Below are 12,332 nucleotides of genomic sequence, written 5' to 3' on the forward strand. Positions count from 1 at the left end.
CACCTACTTCATTGGTAACATTCAGTATACATTTCACCCAGAAACCACCCATTTCATTCTAGTCCAGCTGTAACGCACACTCTTCTGTCTCAACAGATGCAGCCCACAAAGTGCCATCTTCCCCTGGCTACAAAAAAATAAAATAAAATATTTAAAGGTAAAAACTCAGAGAACTTCGGAAATGGCAACCCATTCTCTCTGTGTTCATGAAAATAGGCAATCCAATTGGAAAGTTTTTGAACCAATGTAAACTCTAGAAAACTCATGTGGAAGTATGGGAATAAGGACTCTGCACTAATATAGTGCATAACAATACAGTGTCAGACTCGCCATTTACAGTAAATGCCTTGATTGGACTTTCCCGTGGATTGTCAGTATGCGGCTGAAGATCAAGTTTACTCAAGTCTGTGGGAAATCCTTCATGTTTTCTTCCACTCATTTTCAAACAGGAAGAGAAGGGTTTTCAGGCCTCTTGGGAAAACCAAAAAAGTAAAACACTCACACCCACAAACAACTTGGAAACAAAATGGCAGACCCAGTAATCCTTGACTCCATGTCCAGATGAACTTGGGGCACTATTACTTTTGCAGTATTTGTATTCTGCCCAAGGTATCACATCATGAGATTCCTCAAAGAACTGAGAAGTCTGAGAGCTACAAAAGAGAAAGCAGTTAAGGCAGCAGTTGATGTCTACATTTGGATTCCTTTTTCAAGTTACATGTCCAAGTCTCCATCGTAGGCCAAGGTCAGTGGCTTCTGATGGCGAGGTGTGCTTTGATGTGGTTTTGGCTTCTTGCTGCAAAGGGAAAAGAGTTCTTCAGATAAAGGTTACAGAGCTATTCCTTGGCTGCCAAAGACAATCTTGAAGGCTGGAAGTTCAAGTGGGAAAATTACAAATGACTCAAGTAAGTATGGGTTTTCTCTTTTGAATAAGTCTTGTGACTCTTATCAATGGAGAAACAGTGGGTAAAATGCACCGTGGGAAGTTTTGTCATTGTGTGAACATCATACCTCATTCTTTCCCAACCTGGCTCCGGCTGTACTCCAGCCCGTAGGATAGAAGTATATGTAGTCAGCATGATTAGAAACTGCAGTTTTTGGTTCATGCCTGTATTCCTCAATTTAACTTTTTAAAAATATAAGCCACCATATTTTCAAAATCTTACATATGGTTTAGTGGAGTGAGTGGCTTAGGAGAAGAGCCATTGTCTGGAGTGTGTTCTTATTCAGGCACAAAAATGTTGGGGCAGCTGGCCCAATCCCTGCGTTCAGGGGCGTGGCTGCTCCAGCGGGGTAGCATTCCCCTTAAATAGGATCGGGGCCCCGGAAGGAGCCCCGTTCTTTGCTCTCCCCCGCGTACCTTCTGCTCTGCTGGACCCTTGGTTCTGTAAGTTCCCTTATCTCCCCTTGTATTAAAACTGAGTAATTATAAAAGGACTATCGTGGTTATTTCCTAACCCCTCCGACCGCTGGCAGCCGGCACACAAAAAGGTTGACATCTGCTGCTCACTAATTCCTAAGCTGCTTTGACCTCCACATCCCAGATGTTTAACATTTCAAGCAGCTGGAGCAGCCAGACCCCTGTGTCTTGCTCTGGCCTTGTTTTAAAGCAAATCTATTTCTGCTCTGGCATGAAAACTGGTATTTATTTGGCTACCAACCCACTATGATTGAGCAGAAGTTCAACAGTTCTCTACAAAGCTGTCTTCACCTGGGCCTCGCTTTGCCTGTGAAGGACAACTTTTGTCATATAGAGGAAGACCGCTTTTCTTACTCATAAAGATCCTGGAGTGACAAATCCACGTGGCTATCCACTGTGTACTTCCATTCCTGATTCTTATTTATAGCTGAAATTTTGTCATGTGCTCTCCTTCTCCACACAGACCCCCTATCTCCCCAGAGCCTGGCTCTGTCATGTTTCCAGAGGCTAGCTCTCTTCTGCTCTGTCATAATCAGCGCTCTCTCTCTCTCTCTCTCTCTCTCTCTCTCTCTCTCTCTCTCTCTCTCTCTCTCTCTCTCTCTCTCTCCTGCATTCAGACTGTTAGGGCATGTAGTACATAGTAGCATCTATTATTTATTTTTATTCAATGCAGACTGAGTGCCAAGTCTGTGCTAAGCATTTTATACTTATTCCTTCACTAAGTCCCAGGACCTGAGAGGAAGGGGCTTGTTTGAAGTAACATTCTCTTCTGCCTGGAAAAATGCACTGAATTTTCTATCCAGACCAAATTTAATTAAAATGAAACATTTCCATTTGTAAACTGCAGGGGTAGCATTTACTACTGTGTCACTGCCACCTGTCATGAAAGCATCTTCATCGCTGATCAGTGTCTCCTGTTCCCCTCCTGTGTTCCCTGGCCGCTGCTAACCAACCTTCTGCCTCCACCCATCTCTCTGTCCTGGATATCTCACACAGATGGAGTCTTACCAGCTGGGACCCTTTGTGTCTACCTTCTTTCACCCAGTGGTTAGAGTGGTGAATTCCTCGTTAATTGAATTTATTCGAATATAAAACTTTTGACAGAACCAATTGTAGGAAGGATTTCATAACTTAAAATGCCCAAGTTATAATTCAAGGAGCAAAATTAATTTTTCTGATTGATGTCTGAAGCAAGCCATACAAGCCAAAGAGATAAAAATGATTTCTAAAACTTTCCTGAATGGAACCATGCATCCTCTCAGGGCTTCTACCTCGCACCTGGCAGGCAGTAGGCTCCCAGCGAGCATTTACTGAGTCCTGGGCAGAGGCTGCAGGCCAACAGCTTCCAGGCAGAGAAGCTGATTGGGAAGCAGCAGCTTGATTTAGAATCCTCTGCTGAGAGAGCCCAAGCTTTGAGATCCTGCCTTCCAGGCTCTCTCCGGTTCTCAGAGGGGTATTGCATAATTACTTGGCTAGCATCCAATTTAACTTTATCCATTTGAATCATAAGTATATTCTGGAGGCTTTATTTGTAGCTGGGTGGAGCGTCTAGCATGGATAATAAACCTGGCTTGAAACAGGTTCCTTGGCATGCTGACCTAATGCATTTAAAGGTGGTGAAAAAAATCAGAGGAGAGGTTAGGACCTCCTGGAAGTGACACCTTGTCTATCTACCTTGGTGAGTATCAAGAATTTCTTCTGAAGTAATGGTAAAGATGTCCCCATATCCCTGCTATGTGGGAAAGAACAGGGAATAAATAGAGGGTGGAGAATTGTAGATCCTACAGTTTTGGGCAGTCTGCCCTTATTTTGTGTGTGCTATATGTGCCTAGGTGAAGAGAAATGAAAACCGGGGATCTGGGGAGTAACAGCAAGGAACAGCACGGCTAGATTTGTATGAGGAGATAAAATCATTGCCTGGGAGACATGTAAACTTGGTGAGGCTCTGCAAGCTGGGCCTGGGAAATTCTACTCAAAATGTGCACAGATGTTTTTATGTCTGTTTCCATATGTGGATTTATGAGCACAGCTTTCACCTCTGAGACAATGGAGGACTGGAGACCTCGGTGGGCCATGCATGGCCTGGAGTCACTGAGATTAGGGCCTCATTCACTGTGACACATCTCACAGTGTATAATCAGTGGACACCACAAACCCAAGGGTCTCAATGGTGAATGTGTAAGTTCTGAGAGTCTTTAGAGTACTTAAAACAAATGAAATCCCCCCCTAACGCTAATGTGGGAACTCTAGAATGCAGGCCCCTGTACAGCTGTGGCCAACAAAACCTCTAGGCCAGTTAATAAGCCCCCTAAAAATGAGAGTGTGCATGGCCGCCCTGTGAAAAGCCACTAGCTAAGAGGCCTGTCTTTGAAGTTCTGGGTTCCTCTTTTCTTCTGCTTTATTGGAACATGTCTTCTTTAAGATAAATGTTTCTTATTTTTTTTCCTTCCTAAATTCTGATGTTAGAAAAAGCTTCTTCTTTTTTCACTCAAGCAAAAGCAGGGACTGCAAAGACCTGCTCACAGGCCACAACCACCACTGCAGTGCCCAGCCTGCATCTACCTCTGGCATGTCATCTTCCTGTTGAGCCTGACAGAGTGCTCTGGACAGCCACAGCTACTGGCAAAGTCACACAAAGCATAAGATCTTGCCGCTGTTCTGGCTGTGCGAGATCATTGAAGACACATTTTATAGGGACTTCTTTCAATCACATCTGTATCTTAGCAAAGGGGAAGAACACATTCAGCCCAGAAAGCAGAGAGACAAGCAGGCTGCAGACACTTCGAAGTGCCTTGCAATGTGACTCCCAAGAAGCACCCTTAAACCAACTGAGGTTGCATAGTTTCATGAAAGCAGGGAACATTTTTTGTTTGGACAGCTACTTGTGAGAGACAAGCCTCTGGAAGCCAGGACAGCACTACCAACCACAGATGGTGAGTCTGTTACCAAATGTGTTTCCAGAACGGACATGGTTATCTAGAGTGTCTTCCAGGCATAATGTTCAGATTGACCACAAGCTCGCCTAGTGGGAAGCTTCAGCAAATCATTATCTGATGATTATTCCTGGGGAAACCTGTGCTCAGAAGGTCATCGCGGAAAAGAAATGCTTAGGGAGACTATTTTCCCCCTGCTTTTCTCAAAAACCTTTCCAAGTTTTATTACAAATTGCTTTCATTTAAAATATATGTTTAAACCCTGGCATACTGTAGGAATTCTCCTACCATAAACCTTTTCTTTGTGTGGAAAATAGAACATCTCCAAACTGTCAGCCTTTAACACTCCTACAAGCCTTCTAATAGAATGACTGGCTGGGAAAAGATGTATCTGGCTATCTGTAGGCAGCTGCTCTGAGGCAATGAGGGACCTGTCTCTCCTGGGCTGTGGTTCTTTTCCCTGTAGAAAAATGTAGGAGCTCTAAGGTGGAAACCGGGCCTTCACTTTGCATGTGAAAACCCTGCAGGGTTACTCAAGGGAGAACAGGTAGAAGAAGCCTGCGCTTTGGGGTTAGCCAAATACAGAGCTGATTCTACAAGTTACGTGAGCACAGAAACAGTATTTCAGTCAAGGGCTCTTTAAAAGTGGAGTGGGAACAATCATGCCAGGAGACAAACGTGGGGCTTAAAGAAAGCAGCTTCCGTGCAGTATTTCTGTGCCTAACATTACAACCATTTGACTTATTTATCCACAAACCCAAAGATCTTAAAAAAAAATACCCACCTTCTTCATTAATCAAATTATTTATTCATTTACTTATCCTGGTGTTCAATAAATAATGATCCAATGTTTGGTGTAAAAGCGTAGTCAACATAGTTGCCCCTCTCAAGTCTTTGGGGTTCCGTAGAAAGTTGAACGCTATCTACACAAATACCCACACTGTCAGCATGAAGTAAATGCCCCAGGGGAGGGGACCCAGACAAGCTATTTCCGGCTTTGAGAAGGCTGTAGGTTGAAATTGGAGTTTGACTGGTAGCCTGGGTGGAATGCCAAGAACTGGTTGTGAAAGCTTCCTTTTTGTTGAAGGGGTCATGAGGATTAAGCCGTGAGAATTGCCTTTGTTGGAGAGAAAGGTTTTATTCAGCGGGGATCGTGAGCAAACACACAGGGCAAACACAATGGCCTGAGAAAGGTGAACAGATGGAGTGGGCCCTCGGGATAAGGCATCTGAACCGGCAACACAGATTCAGACATGCCCTGTCTCAACCTTGTGTGTGGGGATGAACACGGTGAAGAGACGAGAGGACATCTGATTGCTAATGGAGGGGCTGACGGGATCGCTAAGCGCTAAGCAGCAGCCGTGAAGCTGCATGACTGCTGCATCAACCATGACGGCCATGAATGAGACTTAAGTTGTAGGGAAGCGGGGACAGTAACAAAGGAACTATTCACGGATCTACCTGAAGGTAAACATTAATATATGGCACAGGCTTTGGGACTGGATATATGATTAAGCATATTAATTAAATACTTGTTCAATTTTTTTTCATCTAAATAGAAAAATACATAAGTTGGTCATTTTAAAAGACACTTTCCTCTGTGAGAAGATAAAGATAAATGATTTGAGTCTATGCAGTACAAATTAGTCCGTCCAGGATCCAGGGAATAGCAGAAGATGAAATTGAGAGTTGTTTGGGTTTGGTCATGAAAGACTTTGGGCATTCAGTTGGACGGTGAAACATGACCCTGACTTCATCAGTAAAATGAGATATTACTAATAGTGTATGGCAGAGAGGTGTGATCAGTGGAGATATATTTTAGGAAGATTAAGGTAATGCCACAATGAAGGAGAAATGGTGTGCAAATCTAAATGTGGGTCTTTTATGCAATGTATGTTGGTCACTGTAAATATAAGGGAGAAATTCTTCTGGTATTTTGTAATCAGATCTTCTCAACTTGCATGGTTTTGCACCCCTAGTCCCAGTGTTTGGGAGACTGAGTCCAAAGATCAAACTGACTTTAGATCAGCGTAGAAATGAGAGAGGGAGGGAGCAACAAGAGGGAGAGGGTAATGGTAAGCACAATTTTACTGCTAGAATCAAGAATCTCAGAGTCTTATTAAATATGTGCTGTTGGAAGAGTGGACTAATTTAAAAATGTGAGCGTCATAGGGAAGGGAGAAAAATAATCAAAGGGAAGGGAATATTCATGGACCTATATGAATATTTCCACTAGTATAAATATTAAAACTCACATGCTCATTTTTAATTTCTTGGGTATAAGAGTGCAGAGGGAACAACAGAATCTAGGTTGGGGATGACACTGTTTGTCTCAAGGAAGTCACTTGTTTTGATATTGCCCTCAGGCAGACTGGTGATTTGAAACCTTACTTCGGGCAACTTGAACAGTATTGCCCTACAAACCTTCATGTCCTCTACTGTGACTTTTAGACCACCTCCTTTCAAACCCTTTCCGTTGGCGGGTACCTCAGAGGTCTCTGAAACTCCGAGGAAGCACTCAGCTCACATGGGTTCACTATGACTAGAAGTCCATACTACTCGCCCAGCATTATCAGCTGAAACACTGAAGCTGGTCCAGTCCGTGGACTGCAGGGTAGAGGACGGGGTGGATGCTGGGGACAACACTTTATACCACAACACTCAGGAAATACCAGCTAGGTAGAAATCTCATTTCTAGGAATTCAATTTTGATCACTACAGGTGGCAAGAGGGATAGAAGTCACCTGATTTTCTTCACCAATTTTTAACTGACCAAAAGCAAAAATTTAAAAGTCTACATAGCCTTGGAAACACAATTTGAAGATAAATACACAGATTTGAGTCAGGATTAAGACGAGTAAAAATTCTCAAGAAATATTCTGTGAGACAGATAAAGAATATAAATATCTCAGTTGTGAGAAAAAAAGCCAAATAATACTTTGATCTCATGAAGAATCCTTGAAAATGTTGCTGCTTTGGAAGCTAATATAATATTCTTCACATACTTTAAAATATTCAAATTTATTTACGTATATGTAGTCTCAAGAACTGCTCATCAACTAAAATATATTCTGTACAGTAAACTAATTAGAATTTCCAGAGAGTAGGCAGTAGGACTAGTCACTTACAAAACAGGGTCCCTGGAATTGACAGCTAATTAAATGTGGATAGTTAATATTATCTTTGTTATTCAAAATGCATTAACAAGCCAAACTAACTGGTTAATTTACCCCACCTTTTCAAAAACAAGCCAGATTAAGAACTAAAAATAAATTAAGAATAATGTAATAATTAGAGTCATCTAAAGCAGTGTTCTTAGGTTAACAACAAATCAGAATTACTTAGTGAATTTATTTATGAGCAGAAGTCCTGGCCACACCCCAAAATAACTAACTTCAGATCCTTGGGTGTGGAACTCAGCATCATTGTCTAGGAGATATCTCACATGCATCATGATAAACCCACAGTCCAAACCAAAGGCTAAGTGCAAAAATGCCAAGACATGGTTTGGCTTTTGTATCTTCCAGTCTTAATCGAAAACCAAATGAGAACATGTTATTAAGTGGTAACTGTTAAAGGTCCCATAGTTCAACTGTCAATCACTTTTTTATGGTTCTGAGATTTCTGTCACTTTTACCAATGCTTTAAAAATATGGTTTCCTTTTAGCATGCCACACACAAAAACAGGGTTTATATCATTTTCTTTCCTTGGTACTTACCAAACAAGATAGGAAGTAAATACTAGGAAAATCATGATCAGGAAACTGCCACCGGAAACGCCATAAACCCAAATTTTTACTCGGCCATCTGTTTAAGACAGAAATAGCATACAACCTTAGCACACAGAAGTCTACAACATTTAGGAGAGAAAGCACACACAGAGAAACATGATGCTTGACAACCCAGAGCTTGTGATTCATTCTAGATCTGATAGGGTTGGCTAAACTAGCCAATTACTCGATGGGAGAAGTTGGTCATGCTTTGGCATAATCTGTGAACTGCTCCATGAAATCAGGTGCCGAGTGTTTTCTCTCCCGAGCATCCCAAGAATAGGGATTACCTACTAGAGACAACTGTGACAGTAATTAATAGAGAATATAGACCACAAATTTGAAAGAGAGCAAGGTGTCGTATAGGTGAAGGTTTGGAAGAAGGGAGGCAAAATGGTAGAATTATACTCGTAAATTTAAAATCAACATATAAATTATACAACATTATAGCAGCTGCTGTATCTTTCTAGGTATGAGCCTAGAAAGTAGTATTTTATATCACTCTAATCTTTAGAAAACTCACCCTTACAGACATTAGGTTGTTAGCTAAGTGTGGTGGGTCAGGCCTGCAATCCCAGAACTAGAGGATTACCACAAATTTGAGGTCAGTTTGGTCTCAAACAATGAATAAACAAAACCTATAAGGGTGTAACTGTATTTCAGTAAATGTATTTTTGGCCAAATAGTTTCTTTTTCATCTAAATTCACAAATATCCATAGGTGTCAGCTACACATTGGTGCCTGCTGTTGAATATAAAAGAGTAATGATAACAAAGAAGGAAATACGGTAACAATAGATCGGAAACTAAAATATAAACCCAAGTTTCCACCCCCGACACGAGGCACTAACAATCCTTAATCCATCAAATCTACTGGAGCATTACTGAACTGGTCTGGAGAGTCTCCTATGTTTACACATGCCACATAAAAACACCACCATTCTCACAACAGCAGCAGCAGCAGCAGCAGCAGCAACAACAGCAACAACAAACAGCAACAATAACAACAACAACAACAGCAACAACAACAGCAACAGCAACAACTACTACTACTATTACTACCACAATTGAAAAGATAACCAGCACTCTCAGACCGTTCCTTCTAACACAAATGCGAAGAGGACTAGCGTACACATTTCAGTAGCTCTCTCTTCTGAGCTAGGTGAAGGAAAATAACCAAATAGGGTCCCTGTATCACACACTGTCCCCCCCCCCCCCCAAGTTCAGGGCACATCATGCAAGATGGGACAGAAAGACCAGAAGCCGAAAGTCAGGATGGACTTTGGAGAAACACTGTCAACCGGATAGGATGGGACCTTTGCTCTTAGTAACTCTATAGAGACACAGCAGCTGTGGCTGCCTGCATAATCGCTGACAAGAGCAAGCCAACCAGCAATTCAGTGAGGATGGGGAGGGGCACAGAGCCCCACCCCAGCTGAGGGGCTATTAACAGTTAAGGGTTCCTGGGGAAGGGAGAATCAAAGTTTTTTTTTAAGGATATAAATGCTGATAGATTGACCACAGTACAATGGACAGACCCACAACTATGTGTACATGGGCAGTACTAGCTGGAATCTGTGGGATATTTTATATATACATATATATATATATATACATATACATATATAGTGTGTATGCATGTATATATGCATAAGGAAATAATATATGTGTAAATTATATGTATTTATTAAGAAAATATATAATACTGCAAATTTATGATCATGCATGTTTAAAAACCATCATTTTAGATTTTATACCTATCATAGTTAAATGAATCTTATTAGTCCAGTAACTATCATGGTCCATTTGTGCACTTTCTCTATAGATGAGCTGGGATTTCCATTTTTTTTCTTTATTTAATATAAGTATGTGGCTAACTAGATTTGTGAGTGGGTTGACAAAGGCAAAGGTTAGCACCCCAAACGAATGGCATTTCTCTGTGAAAGACATACTCAGGGACTCATTCACCACACTGAGTCCACAGTGCACACAGCACCATCTCATGCTAGTGTGTGTGGGATGGTCAACCACCCGATTTATTGAAAAAGTTTTTGTTAAGAGCAACATCACAATTATGCCAAATTTTGTTGCAATTTCCCATTTTTTCATATCTCAAACAGAGACTATTTGAGAAATGAGGTTTAGTAAAATTGAATTTTTTTGTGGTCATAAAAATCTTTTAAAAAGTTGAGAATGGTTGTCCTGAAACACTGATGATGAAATTCTCCTTCCTGAGTTTTTACATTGACAGTCTGAGCAAGAATATTCCTGACATATTCTATGATTAAAGACAACCATAGAACCTCAGAGCTCAGACCTTGATGTGGCCCAACACTTATCCTCATTGGAGATGAATGCAGTGGACCTGAATGCTATTTGAGGGTGAATTTAAGAAGTAACTTAATAAATAAATACACATTTGTAACAGTGGTATGGGAGGTCCTTCTGTCTATGTGTTGCTTGTATTGGCTAATGAATAAATCTGTTTTGGCCAGCGGCTTAGCAGAATAGGGCAAGGTGGGAGTTCCAAGCAGATAGAGGAGGAGAGAATAGGCAGAGTCAGAGAGAAGCCATGGAGCCACCAGAGGAAAAAGATGTAAGCTGCCATGTGGTAGGCCACAAGACTCATGGTAAAATATAAAATAATAGAAATGAGTTAATTTAAGATATAAGAGTAAGCCGGAAATACGATTAAGCTATTGACCAAACAATGTTGTAAATAGTATAGTTTCTGTGTGATTATTTCATGGTCTGGGCATTTGGGAACGAACAAGTAGCCTCCCCCAACAAACATAACAGCATAATGAATAGACTTAAAGTCCAAACTATTTAAAGGGATGTGGGGGTGAAAATGTCCTTCACTTTCTCTCGTGGGAGCTACCCCTGATCCCAGCATCTGTGAATCTTTTCAGTCTTGATGTACATATGCAGACATCTGAGTGCACACATGCACACACACAAACATAAAAAAGTGTGTAATAGTTCACTTGCTGACTCTGTTTCTCATTAGTCTTATAAGTTGGTGATAGTCCTGGGACACAGAAGCAGGTGTATCTCATTTCTGGGTGTCTATGAGACACATCACACAGTTGAACTAGGGCTATGTTTTTGTAACATTCCTTTTATGGGCATCTCAGTCGACTCTCCTCATTTGTTAAAATAAGCAGTCATGGGAAACATTTGCATTCTTGTGGGTATGTATGTGCAGGATGGGGTCTTTAGAGAGAAATTTCAGATCAAAATGTGTGGCAGCTAAATATAATATGACAGCCTCAGTGTTCCCTGAGGGGCTGTTTCAAACTATGCTCTCACCTAATACATAACATATATAATATTACAATGATATATTTTATATGATGTAATATATTGTACATTAATACTTTTAGAACCTAAGAGTTGTTCTAAATTGAACAGGCTAAAAAGTCATTTTGGGGAGATTTTTCTATGGTTATAGCACTTGCCACACAAGTAAAAGGACTGGAGTCCCCACACCCAGAACTCATGGGAAAGCCAGGGAGGCATGGTGGCCTGACTGTAGTCTCAGTGTATGAGAGCCATAGGTGGGAGAGCCTCAGAACACACTGGGTAGACAGGAAAGCTGATTTGGCAAACTCCAGGCTCAACTGAGAGCCACTGCCTCAGTATACTTGGTGGAGAGCAAAGGAGGAAAACACCTGAGGACAACCTTGGGCCTCCACACACATGGTGCACACAAATACATGTGCATTCACACAAGCACATGTGCCACACCACATGAAAACATGTACGGAAGGCACAGCACACACAAACACATGCAAAAATGCTGACATGTCTACATATATAGATCTACACATATGTGCATATATGCACACATATCTTGAATCTACCTATATACCCTCACATGTGTCATGTGTGTCTGCATATACATTTTTGCATGTGTTTAGACACCTTCATACATGTATGTCTGCACGTTCATTTTTAAAATTTATCCATCCATCAACCCATATGCCTGTTTATCCCCACTGTGACCTTATTCTTACTATCTTCCTGAAGTTGCATGTGTCATGGATGAAAAGTCTACATGGCATCCCCCCCCCCATTTAAAACTGCCCTCACTTTGCTGTTAAAACTGAGGTTTTAATAGCAGCTGAGGCTTTAATAGCACATAAGGAACCGAAGTGAGAAGTGATGCTTGTTCTGAGGAGTCCGAGCACAGACCTGTTTCCCCACT

The 12,332-nt window shown here is 41.3% G+C and overlaps 1 protein-coding gene across 1 annotated transcript in view; it reads right to left on the reverse strand.

Moving 5' to 3' along the window:
- Positions 1 to 714: 714 nt before the first annotated feature.
- The window catches only part of Thsd7b (thrombospondin type 1 domain containing 7B), a 705,347-nt gene continuing 693,729 nt past the window's right edge, over positions 715 to 12,332 (reverse strand). Inside the window, exons 26-27 of the mRNA XM_038349733.1 lie at positions 8,073 to 8,160; positions 715 to 796 (exon numbers count right to left, since the gene is read on the reverse strand). Coding sequence (XP_038205661.1) covers positions 715 to 796; positions 8,073 to 8,160 — 170 coding nt within the window. The remainder of the gene's footprint in view (positions 797 to 8,072; positions 8,161 to 12,332) is intronic.

Source organism: Arvicola amphibius, chromosome 12, assembly GCF_903992535.2.
Source record: "Arvicola amphibius chromosome 12, mArvAmp1.2, whole genome shotgun sequence".
In the NCBI taxonomy this organism is placed as follows: domain Eukaryota; kingdom Metazoa; phylum Chordata; class Mammalia; order Rodentia; family Cricetidae; genus Arvicola; species Arvicola amphibius.